At 39.7% G+C, this 22105-nt stretch overlaps 1 protein-coding gene across 2 annotated transcripts in view; it reads left to right on the top strand.

Moving 5' to 3' along the window:
• ARHGAP10 (Rho GTPase activating protein 10) overlaps positions 1–22105 on the top strand; it is a 367040-nt gene that overhangs the window by 118718 nt on the left and 226217 nt on the right. For both annotated transcript variants that reach the window (XM_049905921.1, XM_049905919.1), the window contains exon 4: positions 10674–10745. In XM_049905921.1, coding sequence (XP_049761878.1) covers positions 10674–10745 — 72 coding nt within the window. The remainder of the gene's footprint in view (positions 1–10673; positions 10746–22105) is intronic.

Here is a 22105-nt window from a genome sequence, read left to right as displayed (position 1 = left end):
GTTTCTTTTTCCCACTTGATTTTATGTGCTGAGATTACCTTTATATATTGTCCTTTCCTCATATTTGGTGTTGATTTTGTTTCTGCTGAGTCTCTCTTTTTTTTTTTTGTATTTTATTTTGATGAGTAGGATAATTTGTCTCCTTTGTGGTTACGTTATTTACTCCTATTTTTCTAAATTTAAACCTAACTTATTTCTTTGTATCGCCGTATCTTCCTCTCCATGTGGAAGGTGTATGATTACATTTCTTAGTCCCTCTTTATTATTTTAATGTTGTCTTCTTTTATATAATAACATTGCTGTTACCCTGTTTTGAGCTTTTTTGTTTTGTAATCTTGCTTTGTTTTTTTTGATTTCCCTGTCTATGTTTACTTCTGGTTTCTCTGCCCAGTGTTCTGGTCTTGGGTTGATACCTGATATTATCATTTCTAACCAAAGATCTCCCTTTAGTATTTCTTGTAGTTTTGGTTTGGTTTTTACGAATTCCCTAAGCTTGTATTTATCTGGAAATGTCTTAATTTTACCTTCATATTTAAGAGACAGTTTTGCTGGATATATGATTCTTGGCAGGCAATTTTTTTCCTTCAATGTTTTAAATACGTCATCCCATTGCCTTCTTGCCTGCATGGTTTCTGCCAAGTAGTCTGAGCTTATTCTTATTGGCTGTCTTTTGTAGGTGACTTTTCGTTTATCCCTCGCTGCTCTTAAAATTTTCTATGTTTGGTTTTGGCAAGTGTGATTATAATATGTCTTAGTGACTTTCTTTTAAGATCTACCTTATGTGGAGTTTGAGGAGCATCTTGGATAGTATCTTCTCATCTTTCACGATATCAGGGAAGTTTTCTTCCAGTAAATCTTCAACAATTCTGTCTGTATTTTCTGTTATCCCTCTCTGTTCTGATACTCCAATCACTTGTAGGTTATTTCTCTTGATAGAGTCCCACATGATTCTGAAGGTTTCTTCATTGTTTTTTTAATTCTTTTATCTGATTTTTTTTCAGATATATTAGTGTGAAGTGATTTATCTTTGATTTCAGAAATTCTAGCTTCTACTTGCTCAGTTCTCATCTGACTTTCTATTGAGTTGTCTACTTTTGTAATTATATTGTTAATCTTCTGAATTTCTGATTGCTGTTTGTCTATGGATTTTTCCAGCTTATTAAACTTTTCATTATGTTCCTGAATAATCTTTCTAATTTCTTCAATTGCTTTATCTGTGTGTTCCTTGGCTTGTTCTGCATATTGCCTCATTTCCTTCCTCATGGCTTGAAGGGCTCTGTATATTAAACTTTTGTATTCTGGCTCTGGTAATTCCAGAAATGCACTTTCATCTAGAAGATCCCTGGATTCTTTGTTTTGAGAGCCTGTTGAGGTGATCATGGTCTGTTTCTTTATTTGACTTGATATTGACTGTTGTCTCTGAGCCATCTATAAGTTATTGTTTATGCTTGCTTAGTGTGTCATAACTTCTTGCTTTGTTTTGTTTTGGTATATCCCTATGGGTTGCTTGAGTGAGCTAGCTTGATTATTTTCTCCTTTGGAGCTCTGATGTCCTGTACCCAGATGGCTAGAGCTCTTTTCAGGTATATCAGTCTAGGAGTCCCTTCAGTTTTCTTGTATGAATTCGGCTCAGGTTTCCAGGTAACTGATCAGGCTCTGTCCTACAGTCTTAGAGGGGCAGGGGTGATTGGCGTATATACCGGTATGTGTTTGAAGCAGGGGGTCATGCTCTGAACAAGGCAGGGGGCTGAGAACTGACCCCTGGGTGTCTCTGAGGAAAGCACATGCCTGTTCCCTATAGTGTGAAGGTGGGTGGGTTCTGCAGACAGACCACGGTCCCCCCAAAATTTTTGGTTGTAAGGACTGGGAGGTACCAGTTATCTTTGGACCCCTGTCACCGGTGGCTGGGTGATCTGAGTGGAGCTACCAGTCCTTAGATCCCTGATGTGGGTAGGTAAGGACCTTGTTTAATAGGCAAAGGAATGTCAAATATCAAACACCCTCTTCTCCACTGCAGAGCCGAAATGGTTGGAGTCTGCCAACAAGGGCCTATTCTCCCGAAATAGGCCCACACAGGTCCATGCAGAAGGGAAAGTGCTCAAAATCCACCGACTGTTTATGCCTGGACAGGTGCCACTCCTGTCCAGAGCTCCCCCGGTTAGTGGAGCTAGCAAATTATCTTTTCCCGTAAATGCAAATTTTTTCCTTCCCCAAGGCTGGGAGGATGGCTCTCAGTGCTCAACAGTGCCTATCTCAGGCCCAGGGAATTCAGCCGCTGAAGCCGGCTTGGGGGTGGGGGGAGGGGCACGGTAAAATATACGCAAGTACTTAGCTTTGCCAAGAGCGCTGTTCTCCTCATGTTCTGGAGGTGTGGGTGGGCTCTGTGGCTGGCTTCTTCTCCCTGAGGAAACCGCAGCCGAATGCTAGTAACAGCCCGCTGCTGCCGCCACTCCAGGAATGGTGCCTGTGGGCTCCCCGCGATTCAGGTCCAGTAACTCCTCTCCGCTTCTGAATGGTCTCTTCCTCCCCCTGCCCCTCAGTTCATTTTCTTAGCTTGCCTTTGAAGCTTGGGGCTCCCAGCTTGTCACAGATATACTCGTTTCACTTGATTTTTTGGGTCTTTGTTGTAAAGAGGGCTCGACGGAAGCATCTGTCTATTCCGCCATCTTCGGTTTGCCTACCCACTTACTTTTTTTTACCTCAGGTAGAAAATGTTTTTTTTTTTTAAATAATGTAAGCATAACTATTCAGATGGGTTCTTACCTGTTGGAACACAGTTGAATAGGTACCTTGTTTGGATTTGAACAATATATATAACCTATGTATGTATTCATTATTCTGGGATGGTTTGTAGCTCCTTTGGCTCATGCTGAACTTCCAGTTAAATAAAAATTTTAGGGGCTTAACCCCATATCGAATTCACATAAAATATATTTAAGTCATTGTTTACGGAAGAACAATTATCATTTTAGGCAGGAAAAATGCATTAAAGCTCAGTAGATTGCTTATCCCAGGTAAATTTTATGGCACCACTTTTGAATTCCTCTTACCAGCTTGAGAACTACTTGGACTGTGATTTTCCTGTCCAACATCCAGCCTTCTTTCCAAACTTTTGGTCTGCTGCAATATGAGAAATGTATGTTTACAAAAATATGCAATTGTGCAAGAGCAGGTAGAGCATCTCTGATACTCAAGTTGAGTATCTCTGATACTCAAGATGGTTCTCAGGCAGATGTTGGCAAGCTGAACTGTGGGCCTCATTATTTTTTTAAATAAAGTTTTACTGAATCACAGTTGTGCCCATTCATTTTATGTATTACCTGTGACTGCTTTTGCATTACAATGGTAAGATTGAGTAATTGTGACAGAGGCGATAAATCTGTGAAGCCTAAATTATTTACTACCTAGCCCTTCACTGAAAGTGTTGGTTGAGCCGTGCTCAAAGGTGAGAGCAACTGTTTTATGTTCACGAAGCTGCTTTCCAGTTCTAGGCAAGAGTCTAAAACATTTTACAAGACTCATTAGCAAACATATTTTGTGACTGCTCCTTGTGGCTTATTCAAGTATTTTATGGGGGAAAAATAGTTATATAATCTTATATATATGGTTATAAAACTACATTCTGTATTTGCTTTTTTCTCTTTTTAAAAATTGACTGATTTCTAATGTGTTAGTGTTTGAAAGCTTTTCTCAATGTTATCACTTTTGGGGTCTTTTTAAAATTGGGAAACTGTCATCACCATAAAGTTACCTTTAGAGTATTAGAGGAGGTCCTAGGTTTGTTATTCATTTGTTTCTGTGGAAGAAGGATCAGGTGTTGGCATTAAAAAACATCAGTAATCTTATGATGAATGAATATTATATAATATCTCTGTAAAATTATAAAAAGAACTGAGAGATTCCATGGTCTTCTATTTTGAGAAAAAGAAGAAAACAATCCTCATTGCTCAACCAACAGAAATATTTAGTTACTATTTTGTTCTTAAATAGAATTTTTAAGGTTCAGCTCACAAGTTACAAAATGAGACTTTCTTGAAGTAGAAAAATGATAATGAATTTTGAGCTTTAAATTGTTTTTTTTAAAAGAATTTGCTACAGTAGTGTCTATCACAACTCCTACTTTTTCTTTTTTAGAAATTTGCTTATTGACCTGCAAACTTCAATGCAGAAACCCCCTCTATTCTTTCCCCGTTAGTCTTTGAGGGTCAGAAAGATATTGCATCACATTAATATCTCAAGTGAAAGACAAGTATAATGACCTAAAATTGCTCTTGTACAATTTTTGTGGCCTGTCCTTTTGTGAATATCAGCTCCAGAATGTTTACTCCAGAGTATGGAGTTGTAGGGTTCTCATTTTAAAAGGCCTTCATATATCCATGTTATGGACACCAACATCTAGCATTTATTGGCCTTTTCTAGGTTCCCTTCTGATGGCTAATGGAGCCCACCCAATCTCTCCAGCCTTCTCTTGTGACCCTCTCTGACTTCTTCAGCTGCTTCAGTGACACTGAGCTGCTTGTATTCCTATGCCCCGAAATTGCTGATTTCCCCTCTCTGCCTTTAATCTCACCCTTTGCCTGGAGTGTGCCTACCTCCTGTTTTGGCTCAGCTCTGCATTTTCTCCTCCGGGAAGTCCTCTCTTACCCAGGTGGTTTCCTCATCTGTGCCCCAGCAAAAGTGTATAACTCACCAGTGCTGCACATAAGAAAAAAAAAAAAAATTTTTTTTTTAATACCACACCATATTATGTAAGGTATTTGCATCTTTTGCAAATACCCTCACTCTGAATGAACCTCACTGCCCACATTCTGTGTGTGTTGCAGGAGAAAATTACGCAGCAAGACAGAAGGATGTCTTGTTAAACTCCTGCTCACTTATCTCAGCGTGCCTGCAGCACTGCCCAGGAATGTTCATGTTTCTCTAGGAAGTACTTGGCCCACTGTTTGTAGTGATTCTTTCATTCATTCTCCTCTCTAATCAAGCTTTCTGTCATGCCCAGATTCTCTATAAGCTACCTTGCCTTGCATTTCATGGAAAAAATATAACCATTTGGTAGCCATTCCCTCAGCTTTGTTTCGTGAAATCCACAAACCCATTTGCATTGGCCTCTGTTTTCTCCTTACTTCCTGTTACAATGGAGGGGAGGTCAACCCTCCGTGCTTGATCAGGATTCCATCTCTTCCCATCTCAGAGACTTCGAACCATCTTTTCTGTGAGATTCTTCACGTGAGTATTTTGACATGCACTCATCTCTTAAATACCAATCTTCCACCTTAACAAAAGAAGGATGCCTTCACTTTACCTTATGTTTCTTTTCAGTGGTTACCCTCCCCCTGTACCTTCCTCAATGACAGTGCTTCTCAAGGGTTGTTTCCCCAGATGTCCTCACCTTTCAGTCATGAGGTGACCAACTCTAGTCTGGCCCTTTACCGTATCCTCATTTCCATGGGTATTGCTAAGGTCTCATTCCTCCTTTAACTTCTCAGCAGCTCGCACAGTTAACCCCTTTCTTTCATCCAATACCTAGTATCTCCTTCCTAGTCTCCACTGCTGTCTTCTCCTCCTCCTCCTTCCTTTTTCTGACCTAAGTGTTTAGCCTGGGACCTTGTCTTTCTCTCCACTACCACATGCTGCTTATGTACTTCCATGACTTGTTGACAACTACCAGCTTTATATCTCTGATCTACGCTTGTCTTCTAGGCTGTGGACCTAAGCCTCTAACACTCTATTGTACTTATCTTTTGGGTGACTCACAACATCTCAAATTTAACATGAGCTCTTCTTGCTCACTTCCAGCTGCTTTTCCTGTTTCAATGAATAATATTGTTATGCATTCAGTTGCTCATGACAGAAATTTGGGAGTGTTCCTGGAAACTTCTGGCTTTTCCACATTCAGTCCATCACCAGGTACTCTTTTTTTAAAATATAATTTATTTTGTTGTTGTTGAGAAGATACACAGCAAAACATACACTAACTCAACAGTTTCTGCATGTACCATTTAGTGACATTGATTACATTCTTCTAGTTGTGTAACCATTCTCACCTTCTTTTTCTGAGTTTTTCCTCCCCCATTAACATACCTTCACTGCCACCTAAAGTTCCTATCTAATCTTTCAAGTTGCTCTTGTCAATTTGATCCCATATGGATAGTCCATGACACTATCATCTTTTGCTTGTACTACTCTCATACCTGTGATCATGTCATCTGCAAATAGAGATAGTTTCACCTCCTCCTTTTTAATTTGGATATCTTTTATTCTCTGGCTAATAATTTCACTACAGTATTGAATAAGAATAGTGAGATTGGGCATCCTTATCAACTGTTCCCATTTTCAAAGGGAAAGTTCTCAATATTTCTCCATTGAGTATTATGTTGGCTGTTGATTTTCCATAAATGTCCTTAATCATGTTGAGGAACTTTATTTCCTATCTTGTTAGAGTTTTTATCAAGAAAGAGTGCTGGATTTTATTAAATTTTTTTTTCTGCATCAGTTGAGATGATTGTGTGGTTCTTTTCCTTTGTTTATTAATGTATTACACTGACTGATTTTCTAATGTTAAACGAACTGTGCATTCCTGGAGTTAATCCCACTTGATTATGATGTATAATCCTCTGAATATGCTGTTGGATTCTGTTTGCTAGTATTTTGTTGAGAATTTTAGCATCTGTATTCATGAGGGATATTGGTCTGTAGTTTTCTTGTGGTGTCTTTATCTGGCTTTGGCTTCATAGAAAGAGTTAGGGAGTATTCCTTCTTCCTCTACTTTTGAGAAGACTTTGAACAGGAGTGGTGTCAATTCTTCTCTAAATAATCAGTAGAATCCCCCAGTGAAGCTGTTTGGTCCTGGGCTTTTCTTTGTTGGGAGCTTTTTTATTGGTGATTCAATCTTTTCACTTGTTATAGGTCTGTTGAAATTTTCTACTTCCTTTTGAGTCAGTTTAGATAGGTATGTGCTTCTATGAATTTGTCCGTTTCATCTAATTTATCAATTTTGTTAGAGTACAGTTGTTCACAGTATTCTGTTATGACCCTTTTTACTGCTGTTGGGTCAGGTGTGTGTACTACTTTAGGAACCTCTTAACTAGTCTTTCTACTTCTACTTCTTTCTACTTCCAATTTTTCTCTCCTGGAGATTTTTTTCTCACTGTAGCCAGGGAAATCTTTAAACAATCATTGTGTTGATTCCCTGCTTAAAAACTCTTTAGTGGCATTCCGTCATACTCAAAATAAGATGGTAACTCTTTCCCCAGGGCCACAGGCTTAACATGTTCCAGCCCCCTGTCTGTGTCCTCTCTCATCATTTCTCTTCTCTTCTTGTTCTTTGTGCTCCAGCCATACTAACTTTTTGACGTTTCCTATAACACCCTAAACTCTTTCCCACCTTACTTGCCTCTGCTGGTTTCAGGCTGGAAATCATTCTCTGCTTTTTGCACCATTAATTCCATCTCCTCTTTCAGGCTTTAGCTGAAACGTCACTTCTTTGATGAAGCTCTGCCTGACCGCATTTCGACTTTTATCTCCTCCAATAAGTTCCTCACGATACTCCTACTTTTCTCCTTTTGAAGGAATCACTAGAATTTGTAATTACAAATAAGGATGCATTTTCAGGATGTGTCATTCCTACTAGACAGTTCCATGAGGGCAGGGGCTGTGGTTGTCCTGTTTAGGCTTTAGCACCTGGCATGGAATACCTAACAAATATTTGTTTTATGAAATAGGGAATTTATTAAGACGGCTGCTTTGAATGGGGAAGTACCCATTTACCCATTTGGTACTTTTATTGCATGTTGCATAATGGTTAAGAGCAGGGCTTGGGCTCAGACTACTATGACTTTGAATCCCTAATCATACCCTCTGTGAACTTGAGCAGTTAACCTCTGTGATCCTAGCATATATTACTGCGCTGGCTTCTTACTTAAGCATGCCAGTCTCCACAGAAGATGTATTATATGTAAACTTATTCATAAACACTAGTAGGCTGGAGCCAGATGTGGAAGCTTAGGAAACGACTCACATTCTCATATAAGTGTGTCTTAAATCAGTTTTTGAGAAGTTGGATTGCTTTTTAAAATGTATGGCAAAACCCCAAATCAAGCCAATTGCCATTGAGTTGATTCAGACTCATGGCGGCCCGTGTGTTATAGACTAGAACTGCTTCGTAGGGTTGTAATCTTAAGGGAAACAGATCGCCAGGCCTCTCTCCCGTGGTATCACTGGGTGGGTTCAAACTGCCAACCTTTAAGTTAGTTGTCAAGCACAAAATGTATGAGAGTACCTCTCATATCTGCTTTGCCAAATGGAGCTTGGGACATTCCATATTGTTTGGGGTAGTCAGGATTCCTGTCTGTACTGCTTTGTCCCGGTTCTGTTCCTTAATCTGTACGACTGAGGTTTGCCATTGTTGAAGGTCTTGTGGTCTGAAATGCAGAGAGGGTAAAATTAACGTATTTCGAAGATGACCCTTTTTTCCTGGCTAGTTATTATTGTCGTTAGTTGCTGATGAGTTGTGCTGACACATGGTGACTCATTGTATAACAGAATGCAGTGTTGCCTAGTCCTGCTCCATCTTCGTGATCACTGGTATGTTTGAGTCCATTGTTGTGGCCATTTTTCAGTCCATCTCATCGAGGGCTTCCCTCACCTTTGCTGGCTCTCCACCGTCCGTCAGTTTGTTGGGCTGTGGTGGCTTATGTGTTGCTATGATGCTGGAAGCTATGCCACTGGCATTTCAAATACCAGGGTCATCTGTTGTAAACAAGTTTCAGCAGAGCTTCTGGACTAAGACAAACTAGGAAGAAAGGCCTCGTGATCTACTTCTGAAAAATAGCCAGTGAAAACCCAATGGATCACAGAATATTGTCCCTGGCTAGTAAAAAAAAAAAAAAAAAAATTCCTTCCCTTTGATCTTTGTTGCTCCAGTCATTTGACATGGAAGCAAGAAATAGTGAAGAGGGGTGGGGTGGGAGTGTGGAACCCAGGAGCAGTCTGGGGGAAGAAAGTTAAAATTCTGGGCATCTTGAGTGTGGACATTGTCACTTATTTTGAATGTTCTCAATCACATAGTATAAATGGTCTCTTTCGGAGAATCCTTACATACTGAAATACTGTTAAGGAGTCTTTGGTTAAATTAAGAATCCTTTCCTATCCTAAGTTTCTTATTTTTTCTGTAATTTTAATGACCCTGGCCTATAGAGTCACTGTGAGTTGGGATCAACTCGACAGCAATGGTTTTTTTTTTTTTTTTTTGGTTTGGGGTATTTTGTAAAAAGGAGGACAGCATGTTCTTGTATTTTGTTGTTGTTAGCTGCCCTCGAGTCGACCCCTGACTCCTGGTGACCCCACGCACAATGGGATTGGATCAGTGTGATCCGTAGGTTCTTCATTGGCTGATTTTTCAGAAGTAGCTCTCCAGGGCTTTCTTCTAAATCTGTCTTAGTCTGGAAGCTCCACTGGAGCTTGTTCCACATCCTGTGCAAGCCTCCAGTGACAGGAGGGTGGTGGCCGTACTTGGGTGAGGTGCGCTGGCTGGGAATTGAGCTCGGGCTTCCCACCTGGAAGGCGAGAATCCTACCGCTGAACCACCTCTGCTCCCTATTTTGTATAGTGTTTTGAGTTTTCCCTTTCTTTTTCTGGATGATATTTCTGGTCTCCTGGAAGTAGAGGGTGAGAAAGGCACTACTAACAAGCTTATTGTTACTAAATGTGTTGTCCTTAGATTAATATTCTATTTATTTGCATTATTATCATTGTTTAATGTAGACTATTTTTTTTTTTTTATGCTCTAAGATGAAAAGTAACAAACCAGCCAGTATATGAATGAATGTGGGTGTGGATGGAATTGACTTGTGTGTTTGTCACCAATCATCTTTGCCAACCCTCCCAAGTATTTGCTCTAACTTTGTCCTGAGCCTCCAGTGACCTTCGAGTCCATTCCAACTCATAGGCATAGCGACTGTATTGGAGAGAGTAGAACTGCCCTGTAAGTTTCCAAGGAGCCCCTGGTGGATTTGAACTTCCGACCTTTGGGTTAGCAGCCGAACTCTTAACCACTACACACCACCAGGGTTTCCCTACTTTGCTACCTCAAAAAAAATAGGCCTTAGATCTTTATGAAGAATTGTTCAATAATAAAGGACAGATTGATTGTATTTAAACTTGTAGCCACTATTCTTGCCCTTTACATAATGTAGTCTGATGACCAGTAAAGGAATGTAATTGAATTTTAAATTTCTTAGGAGGGGGAGGAAGAAAAAAATCTCAGACAGAAGTGTTCTGTTAATGAAAGTGATAGACCCTTTTGTCCTTTCAAGACAGCCCTCTTACTATTTGACTGCAGTGTTGAGGGGCCTGTCTTAAGTGTTTCACTGGCCATTTGCCACAACTGCCGTTCCCTGAAAATGTTAATGGAGTCCTAGTACTTTAATACCTGTCAAAACCAAAACCAAACGCAATGCCGTGGAATCGATTCCAACTTATAGCGACCCTACTTTTTGGGTTGGTTTTTTTTTTAATACGTGTAGACATGATTTAATTATTGTGTTGACAGGATGAGACAAAGCAATTAAATAGGTCGTTCAATTCTGGGTGGAGTGGCAGAGGGAAACGAAATACTTGTTTTTTCCCCTGTGGAAACCTAATGCTGTACCTTTGTTATCGCCCTTGTTCTCTAGGCATTAAGTGTGACTGAAACCCTGATTAAACCCTTGGAAAAATTCAGAAAAGAGCAACTCGGAGCTGTAAAGGTTTGTATCTAAGTTGAGTACACTTGTAAACAGAAAACGTGGATGTCTTGGTACATGTTTGGCAGCTTTGAGGGAGGTGCTGGAGTAAAGCAGCTGTTGTTTTAGGTTTTGAATGTGCTTTTTTTCCCCTTTGGGGAATATGAAATTGAAAACAAACACAAACACCTGGGCAGGGTCATAAAACCTCTAGTAATCTTCCTTGGCTACACCTTTCCACATAGAGTTTTAAAAATATCCTTAAGCAAACAACACATGCACTCAGAATAGGAGGACCTTATCGCGGTAGGAAGTGCAGTTGTTTCCGTATATACCTCAGTTTTATGGAGGAGTGCGGTATTATATTTCCGTTCAAGACTAAAAATGCTGCTTCAGCATGATGCTATTGGAACTGGAGTGAGAATATCAGATTACTGAGAGGTAATTTTTTGGGTTTTTTTTAATTGCCATCAATTCAACAATTTATGGGGCGCCTATTAGGTGCTTGTATTGTAATAGATGCCCAGGATTCAAAGATGCATGAACCATAGGCTGGGATCTCAAGGATCTGGGATTTAGCCAGGATTTTTCGGGAACCATGCAGTGCCTTTGCCACAGGGAGCCTGGGATATGTTTAGGAAGCTCTAAGGTTTGCTGTCTGAGCTTTGAACTTATCCCGGAGAAGTGATTTCCACCCATCTTTCCTTACTTTTGTGTGTGTTCTTGAGGGAGAAAAAGTAATATTTGTGTGTTGATGACCATTTTTGGTTTGGCATATTTTGTATAATAAAAACAGAACTTTCTTTAGGAGAAGAGAATAACAACAATTTTATGTAGGGAAGAGTTTTTCTGTTTATATATATATTTGTCTCCACGTGGCTGGAGGTTCAAGCTTTCTTCATTATCTTCCTAAACAATTAAAATTCCTTTGCAACCTCACTGTCAGATGTGCTCAACGAGGCCAGGTTTTTTGGTGCTATTTACAGAATGAATCTCCCTTAAGTGACTTGTTAAAATATTAGTTATTCCTTTTTGGCCTATATTTTACAGTTTTTGATGAAGTGCCATGTCTTGAGGTTCAGACCATATAGAAAATGGGAGGCCAGTGAGTGGGACACTGCCAAGTCATCCTTCCTGATGGTTTGCTGAGCTTCTGTCTCTCCTGGCCCTGCCGCAGGACCCTGAGGGCTGGTTTCAGCTCGATGTCTTTGGGCAAGTCCTGAGGCTTTAGTTTCTTACCTGAATAGTGAAAGACCTGGGGATCTAACTACTCTATTTTGTAGTTCCATGATTCTTTCTTCTCTGATCTTGTCTTCTTGGGCTTTTGTAAATCTTGAGCTTCTTGATTCTTTCTCTTTTAAAATTTCATTGACATGAACTGAATCTAAACAGTGTTTATTTCAGTTGGTGGGCAGTTGGGATGAAGATTACATTATAGAATTGAAAAATAAGTGTGACTTTCTTAGTAAAGATACTTATTTTTATTTACCATCCACCCTAGTGGATTTTATAAGTTTCTGACCTTAAGTCTTCTGTTGACTCTTTTTTTTCCCCCAAACTTGCCCCTTTGGATATTGTTCTTGTTCAGAGTATGTTCTGCAAAGCACAATAAATTGTCATATTAAAAAAGGAAGTTATGTTAATAGCTTAGGCCATGTCTTTAGCTGCCAAATTCTGTCTTGAAATTCCATCCTCCTTTGTTCTTCAGGATTCCTGGTGCAGTGGTTAAGAGCCCGGGCTGCTAACCAAAAGGTCAGCAGTTTGAATCCACCAGTCACTCCTTGGAAATCATATCGGGCAGTTTTACCCTGTCCTATAAGGTCACTATAAGTTGGAATGGACTTGACAGCAATCGGTTTGTTTTGTTGTTGTTCTTTTGGCTTCAAGTTTATGAATAGTTTATCCTACATTCTTGTTCAGTACAACATATATGTTGGCTGTCTTGGCTATTGGTATTACCTGGAGGCCAGTCTTTGTGGGTCACAAAGAGAAGCCTTTTTTTTTTTATTAGCATTTTCGTATATCATAATAAACAGTGGAGCAAAGTAGTTTTCTACAGTATATAGAGATATCTATACAACTGTTTCTTCCATTAGATTGTTAAATCTTTTAGAAAAGACTATGCTTTATATCTTTCTTTCCTGCAAGCCTTATGCAGAAAACATCTAATCAGTAACCTATTTAACTAGTAGTTCTATTTTTTTTCCTAGAAGAACCAGGTGGTTGTTGTTGTTGAATGCCACTGAGTCGATTCTAACTCATAGCGACCCCGTATAAGAGCTCGTAATTTGTATTTTTGATTATTTTCTACATCTGAGCTAGGTTCTCTAGAGAAGCAAAACCAGTAAAGCATATAAATATATGTATATAGAGAGATTTGTATTAAGGAGATGGCTCACCCGATTGTAGAGGCTGGAACATCCCAAGTCCATGGGTCGAACTGGAGGTTTCTCCAGATTCATGTAGCCGCAGGGGCTGGCAAACCAAAGAATGGCAAGTCAGATAGCAGGGCTCTGGCTCACAGGCTGTCAAGACTGACGGGTTCCAAGATTGGCAGGCAAGACAGCAGGTAAGCTGCTAGCTGAAGTCCCAAGAACCGAAGGTCAGACAAACAGGAGCCAGCTGCAGGATCCAGAGCAAGCAAAAGCCCATGAGCCTTACCAGAAAGTCTTCTATATTGGGTGCAGGTCACACCCTCAAGGAAACTCCCTGCTGGCTACTCACAGCAGAGTCCATCATGGAGGTGACCACATTTATTATCAAATCTCATAACTGAAGTGATCACATAATTATATGACTGCCAAACTACACCATAACTACCAATCTACTGAGAATCATGATGTAGCCAAGTTGACACACAACCTTAATGATCACAACATTCAATCATACTTTAACAAGTACACAATCTTGTTCCACTGGTTAGTCAGCCTACATGGCAAACTTAAAAAATGATTATATTCTCTTAGGTTTAACAGCTTTTATAAACAGCACGTTAACAGTTTTTATGTGGAAATTAAAAAAAAAGTCTTTAAAAGTTGACCACATCAGAGAGACTGGGACACTTATATACTGCTGGTAGGAATGTAAAATGGTACAACTACTTTGGACATTGGTTTGGCGCTTCCTTAAAAAGCTAGACATAGAACTACCATAAAAAAAAATCCAGCAATCCCACTCCTTGGAATATATCCTAGAGAAATGGGAGCCCTCACACGAACAGACACATGCACACCCATGTTCATTGCAGCACTGTTTACAATAGCAAAAAGATGGAAGCAACCAAGATGCCCAGCAACGGATGAATGGATAAATAAATTATGGTATGTTCACATAATGGATGCCATAGTCATCTAGCACTGCTATAAGAGAAATACCCCAAGTGGCTGGCTTTAATGACGGAGAGAAGCTTATTCTTTCACAGTCCAATACGCTAAATGTCCAAATTCAGGGCGCTGGCTCCAGGAGAAGGTTTTCTCTATCTGTCAGCTCTGAAGGAAGGTCCTTGTGATGCATCAGTCTTCCCTAGGCCTGGGAGCATTTCATCGCAGGAACCTCAGGTCCAAAGGATGCGCTTTGCTCCCCGGACTGCTTTCTTGGTGGCATGAGGTCTTCCACTCTTTGCTTGCTTCCCTTTTATCTCTTGAGAGATAAAAGATGGTACAGGCCACACACTAGAGAAACTCCCTCTACATTGGATCAGGGATGTAACTTGGTAAGGGTGTTACAATCTCACCCTAATCCTCTTTAACATAAAACTACAATCACAGAATGGAGGACAACCACAGAATACAGGGAATCATGGCCTAACCAAGTTAATACATGTATTTTTGGGGGGACATAATTCAATCCATGACAATGGAATACTATGCAATGATGAAGAACAATGATGAATCCATGAAACGTCTCATTACATGGAGGAATCTGGAAAGCATTATGTTGAGTGAAATTAGGCAGTTGCAAAAGGACAAATATTGTATGAGACCACTATTATAAGAATTCAAGAAAAAGTTTAAACACAGAAGAAAATATTCTTTGATGGTTATGAGGGTGGGGAGGGAGGGAGAGGGGTACTCACTAATTAGATAGTAGACAAGAACTATTTTAGGTGAAGGGAAAGACAGCACACAGTACGGGGGAAGTCAACACAGCTGGACTAAACCAAAAGCTAAGAAGTTTCCTGAACACAACCAAACACTGAAGTCCAGAGTAACAGGGATGGAGGTCTCGGGACCATGGTTTCAGGGGACATCTAGGTCAACTGGCATAACAAAATGTATTAAGAAATGTTCTGCATCCCTCTTTGGTGAGTGGCATCTGGGGTCTTAAGTGCTAGCAAGTGGCCATCTAAGATGCATCAATTGGTCTCAACCCACCTGGAGCAAAGAAGAATGAAGAACACCAAAGACGAAAGGTAAATATGAGCCCAAGAGACAGAAAGGGCCACATAAACCACAAACTACATCAGCCTGAGACCAGAAGAATGAGACGGTGCCTGGCTACCACCAATGACTGCCCTGACAGGGAACACAACAGAGAATCCCTGATGGAGCAGGAGAACAGTGAGATGCACATCTCAAATTCTAGTAAAAAGACCAGACTTAATGGTCTGACTGAGACTAGAGGGACCCTGGAGGTCGTGGTCTCCAGACCCTCTATTAGCCTAAGACTGGAACCATTCCTGAAGCCAGCTCTTCAAACGGATTGGACTGGACTGTAAGACAGAAAATGATACTGGTGAGGAGTGAGCTTCTTGGCTGAAGTAGGCACATGAAACTATGTGGGCAGCTCCTGTCTGGAGGCGAGATGAGAAGGCGGAAGGGGACAGGAGCTGGTTGAATGGACGTGAGGAATATGGGGTGGAGAGGAGGGGTGTTTTGTCTCATTAGTGGAACAGCAGCTAGGAGTACATGGCAAGGTGTGTGTAACTTTTTGTATAAGAGACTGACTTGATTTGTAGACTTTCCTTTAAAGCACAAAAAAAAAAAAAAGTTGACTATGTCAGAGTTTTTTAGATTTCAGTGTTAACCTTTCATCTTCTCTGTCCTCTTCTCCTTTTCCTCATCTGGTAATGTCACACCCTTAATCTTCATACTGAAGTTCTTTCAGTTCTGTTTACAAATGATTTCTCCAGTTTCCAGAATTCCAATTACATGTTTAAGTGTAGTTTTCACGTAATTGAAACTGCTAGGTGGTTTCCGTAAATTGGGGTTTTTTAAAAATCCTCCCAGTATTCTTTTCTACTGTTTTGCTTCTATTTGGGTGCGTTCTCCTTCAATTGGATCTGCGTGGTTTGGGATCATAATTCCCTTTTGTAGGCTCTGTTGCATTTTTTAAACAGGCTTGCTAGGTTCTTATCTCTGCTTGTAAAGCTCAGCTTCTCATTGCAGGATGCAGGCTGGTGTGTGCTGGGTCCCACCAAGTTGCTCTTCAGCGTTGCTTTTAAGGCCTAGCTCAGTTCTTAACCTCCTTTTGAAGCTCCTTCATCTCCCCTGAGGAGCTTGTCACTTATGCCCAAGAGTCCCCACAGCACTTTTTTGATGGCCATAGATCATCAGATGTTGATTTAATTTAATTATATTTCTTTCATTTTAGTATAAATAACACACTTATGGGCACCCGTTATACAGCATAATATGAGAGGCCCTGAGATACATCTATGAAATAAAGGTTGGCTGGCCTTCAAAAAGTTAGTAGCTCTGTGGGGAGACTGTCACATAAAAAAGCAATAAAGATTTAGGGGTAAGCGTACGTGTTGTGGAATGTACTCTACCATCTCAGCTTTGGACACTAGGAAAGTCTTTCTGGAAGGCTTGATCCTTCCTGACTTGAACCCCATTTCTCTGTCTTAAGTATATAATTTGGGGCAAGTTACTTAGGGCCTCTAAGCCTCAGTTTCCTGTTCTGTAAAATGGCACTGATGAGACCCGCCACAGAAGTTTATTGTGAGGATTAAATACATTTGATAATGTGCTTCAGGTGTCTAGTATAGGGCCTGGCATATATAATTGTAGTTATTTTATCCCATTTGTGGTTTGCTCTACAAGTCAGATAACATTTCTAATCAACTTGCTAAACTTGCTAAACTATAAAGCTTGCTAGCAATCAGCAAATCACCATTTTAAAATCCAAGGGGGTTTGTAAAGGAAATCTTTTATTTTTCAGCTTTCTACCAAATTATCATTCTGTATTTTGAGAACTGTATTCTCTCAATGGAAAAATAAGTCATCCTTCTGACTTCATGGAATAAAAAGCAGCTGTCTCATCAGGTGCTAATGATTACAGAGTATCTATGTTTTAATCCCCTATTTTCACTGTTCTCAAATAACTCAAAGGAGCTCTGATGGTGCAGCGGTTAAAGCGCTTGGCTGCTAATTGAAATATCAGTGGTTGGAAGCCACCAGCCGCTGTATGGGAGAAGGATGTGGCAGTCTGTTTCCATAAAGATTTACAGCCTTGGAAACCATATGGGGCAGTTCTACTCTGTACTGTAGGATCACTATGAGTCAGAATTGACTCTATTGCAACGGGTTGGGTTTTGTCTGGTTGCCCCGTATTAACTCACCAAATAAGAATCACTCATGTTTGTTGTCCATTCTCTGCATACAAGCTGGAGTGACATTACCAAAGCACTGTGGCATATGACCCTTCCAGACAGGTAGTGCTAAGGTGATGGCCAAGAGACTTTGAAGCAATTGTGCAGAAACCTAGGGTGGCACTGTCTCAGTGTCAGTGCTGCTGCAGCCATAGGCTTTCTCATTCCCTCTAACAGATGTCTGCCGGGCATCTCCAGGTGTGGAGTCAGGTGTTCCATTCTGTGGGGATAAAAGCTGAGAGAAACTTAAGGAGCTTAAAGTATGGGAGGTGAGGGGTGGATAAGGCAAATGAGGTGTCATGTAGGAACCGATGGCACTTGACATAAACTGTTAAAAAAAAAAAAAAAAACCAGAAAACCAAACTTGTTGCTGTCGAGTAGATTCTGACTCATAGCGACCCTATAGGAAAAGTAGAACTACCCCATAGGGTTTCCAAGGAGCGCCTGATGGATTTGAACTGCTGACCTGTTGGTTAGCAGCCAAAGCTCATAACCGCTGCACCACCAGGACTATTTCCCCCATTGGAGAAGTGAGGGAACACTTCACAGAAGAGGTGGTGTTTGATCTGGCCTGGATAAGAGCAGGAATTTCAGAACCCTGGTGGCGTAGTGGTTAAATGCTACGGCTGCTAACCAAGAGGTCAGCAGTTCAAATCCGCCAGGCACTCCTTGGAAACCCTATGGGGCAGTTCTACTCTATAGGGTCGCTGTGGGTAGGGATCGACTCTCGACTCGACGGCAGTGGGTTTTTGGGTGGGTGGTTAGCTTTTGATATTCAGGATTGCTTTTTAAAAAGTGCCCCTGCTGATCATACTACCTTTAGTATGAGTGATGTTTCCTGTAGGTGGGGGTATTACTTTTACCTCTTCATTTAAATAAAAAGGAAAAAGGAGTTGGATTCTCTAAGTCTTAAAATTCTTCTCTACAGTTGTTGTTGTTGCTGTTCAGTCGATTCTGACTCATGGTGAGCCCATGTGTGCAGAGTAGAGCTGCTCCATAGGGCTTTCAAGGCTGTGACCTTTTGGAAGCAGATTGCCAGGCCTGTCTTTTGAGGCACTTCTGGGTGGTTTCAAACCACTGACTTTTGGGCTACTAGTTGAACTATTTATGCCACTCCTCTAAAACTAGCCATGCTTTATTATTTAATATTTATAGTTTGAAAAGGAGCTTTTTTATCCTAGAAAAATTGTAAAATATGGAAAATTAAAAAAACAAAACAAAAAAAACAACTGGTAACTTAAAAAATTCTCCCCTCCTTTAAAAGAACGGAAAACAAAAATTCCCGATATCCTGTAGAAAAAAAAATTGTAATTTATGAAGTTTTGTGAATTCTTTATATGTTCTTTATCCATTTTTCTATGGAAATATTAACATGTGACTTTATCAAAAAGGAAACCCTGTTGGCGTAGTGGTTAAGTGCTACGGCTGCTAAGCAAGTGGTCGGCAATTCGAATCTGCCAGGTGCTCCTTGGAAACTCTATGGGGCAGTTCTACTCTGTCCTATAGGGTCGCCATCAGTCGGAATCGACTCGATGGCACTGTTTTTTTTTATTTTTTTTGTTTTATAAAAAAATGGATTAATAAGGAATGTTTTACCTCTTTTTTTACTTAATTGCAGTATCCTCTTTTTTTTTTTTTCGGTCTTTTAGTTTGCTTATTGTGAACTTTTGGGTATTTAGAAGCTCCTATGACTTCTTCCACTTATTTTTCTGTTTTGAAGGTCCTTCCCTACTCGGAGAGCTGGTGAAAATATTCTCTTTTTTATGGTTTCATTTTTAACTTGTGACTCTTTCAATCCATCTGGAATTAATTCTGATGGGAGGTGGGGCTCTCTTTTTATTTCCAAGTAGTTAAGCAATTTTACCAGCACCATTGGCTGAGTAAACTGTTTTTACCCCCTAATTTGTGATGATACCTTTATATTTTCCCTTTTTTATTTTTTACTTCTCATAGTATCCAACAGACTTGATTATTTGAATTGTGGTTCTTATCTTACTGATTCTTTCTACCATTTATACAATGTTTGTCTCGTTTGATATTATATTGTTTTAAGTAATAGCTACTCTTTGCTATTTTTTTTACATGTGTGATTTTTATAATAGATTATGAACTGACTGCCTGTGAGCCGTATTTAACCTGTAAACATAAATTTTGTTTGTCTTACTCATGCTGTTTAAACACACATATTGTGTGTGTATGTGTGTATATATATATTTTTTTTATATATATAGCTAGTGGCATAGTGGTTAAGAGCTGAACTGCTAACTAAAAGGCCAACAATTGGAATCTACCACCTACTCTTTGGAAATCCTATGGAGCAGTTCTCCTCAGTCCTATAGGGTCACTATGAGTCGGAGTTGACTTGACAGCAATGTTTTTTTTTTTTTTTAATTCAAAGGTCAGCAGTTTGAACCTACCGGCCACTCCGAAGGAGTAAGATATGATAGTCTGATTCCATAAGGATTTACAGCCTTGGAAACCTTATGAGGCAGTTCTACTCTGCTGTAGGGTCACTATGAGTTGGAATTGACTTGAAGACAGTGGGTTTTATATATACTGTACATATAGAGTCACTATAAGTGGGAATCGACTTGACAACAATGGCAATGGGATACATATGTATGGAGCCCTGGTGGCACAGTGGTTAAGATCTTGGCTGATAACCAGAAGGTCGGCAGTTTGAATCCACCAGCCACTCCTTGGAAACCTTACGGGGCAGTTCTGTTCTGTCCTATAGGGTCACTATGAGTTGGAATTGACTTGACGGCAATGGATTACATATATATATATATAAAGTGTGTGTGTATATAGATACATAATTTTTTTTTTTTTTTTTAAATTTGTTGCCACTAGTTACAAATCAGGAAAATGTGAAGACATGGCCTTACAGGGTCTGTATTCCCAGATGGCAGAAATCTGTTGGAGCAGTTATGGCTGCCTTCCCCTTTAGGGTGGATATGGGCTATTTGGTTTACCAATACCCGCACCACTCCTTACCGTGTTTTGCCCCCAGCCTGCTTCACTCATTTATATTACTGCCTACACACAATTAACTTTGTAATGTCTGTCTTATAAGAAATATTTTCACATTGTATTTAACTTGATTCTTAATGGAACTTTTTGGCTTATGTTGCTCAGTTTATGTTATGTATTTTTTCTATAATGCAGCATTGAAAAAGTGCATCATTCTTTATCGAATGCTACTTGAACACAATCCCCTTTAAATATGGTATTATTTTAGCACCAGAAATCATATGATCACAAAGCAACAGAGTGATAATGTATAAATGGTGTTAAGAACAAATGCAGGAAGAAGAATTATCTAAGTTTTAACATTCAAAAACAAAACACAGTAGCATTTATATAATACCATACTATGTATGAATAAATGGATTTCTACTCTAATTGGTGGGTGGGATGTTGTTTCTGGGCTAAATTCTTTCTTCACAATGCCTTGATAGCACTATTTTCTTTCATTCCCAACTTGGCCCACATGTTAATTTACATACCCTACTATTGCTGACAGGGCTGGGTGTTTGGACTGCTGATTTCAGCAGCACTGTTGTGTCCCTTGTCCCATTCTTTGATTCAGATGAAACTGAATAAGTGTGTTAAAATATTTCCAGTGTTCCTGGCAGAGTGCTAGTCTGCAAAGATAGTGAATATTTTTACTGTGGTATCTTGCGTTGCAGCCATTTTGTGGTAAGTACTGAGGCATGGTTTCTATTCTTGTTTTCTTTTAAGATCCAACAAACTGATGGTCAGAGAATGCTATGACACTGGGGCAAAGCCACACAGCCAGTCACACAGTAATAAGTGGCCAGGACTAGAACTTGGTTGTTCTGAAACTAATCCAATGTTATTCCATAATACCAACATTTTAAAACAGTGGAGATTTTGTTTTAGTCTATTTTCTGATAGTAATTTGTTGATAAAGAACATAATAATGAAAAAGCAGAAAATACAGTAACCATATAATTTAAATATTTTAGACTTTTAAAAATACTTATAACTTAAAAAAAAAAAACATAGATCATAAAGAAAAACACAGTGCTTCTGTGTCAACCAAAGTCTGGCAGGAGGGGTTAAAAATTTTAAAAGTCCTTTTCTATTTGTAGGTGAACTGTAAATTCGTAGGTGGTGCAAATAGTTAAGTGCTCAAGAGGTTGAGGGTTGGAGCCCACCCAGATACACCTCAGAAGAAAGGTCTGGTGATCTGTTTCCAAAAGTCACAGCCCTGAAAATCCCATGGAGCAGTTCTACTCTGCACCAGGAAGGTCTCCATGAGCCCAGATAACTTGGCAGCAACTAACAACAACCAAAAATAGGATCATAGGATTTTAGGATTGAATTTAAGAATCAGATAGTATCAATTCCAGATCTTTTCCATGAGAAAACTGAGATCCTGTGATGTCAAATGGCTGTTTCAAAGTTGTGCAGCTAGTTGCTCATTAAATTTGGAGTAGAAATGGGAAGAAAATCCAGTTCCTGAGCCTCTCGGCTCTGTCAGTGTTGAGATTAATTTAGGGTCTTAAATTAGGTGGGCTGGCAGAGGACATGCCTTCTGAGGTTCCCAAAACAACGGTTTTCGTTCCATGTAGTGAAAAGTAAAAATAAATGCAAAGACGTAGGATTAAAGTGCTTTGTTTAATCTGTTTGCTTAATAGAGGGGAAAAAAAAATCATAACAAAAAACACTGGGGTAGTTCATTTTTTTCTTTTTTTGGCTAAATAATAATAATAATAAAGTTGAAAAATAGGAAAGAGAATGTTCCTTTGCGAGAGGTGATGGA

Source organism: Elephas maximus, chromosome 13 (genome assembly GCF_024166365.1).
Source record: "Elephas maximus indicus isolate mEleMax1 chromosome 13, mEleMax1 primary haplotype, whole genome shotgun sequence".
Taxonomy (NCBI): Eukaryota; Metazoa; Chordata; class Mammalia; order Proboscidea; family Elephantidae; genus Elephas; species Elephas maximus.
The sequence above is the reverse complement of the archived record's forward strand: the minus strand, read 5'-3'. Positions and strand labels throughout refer to the sequence as shown.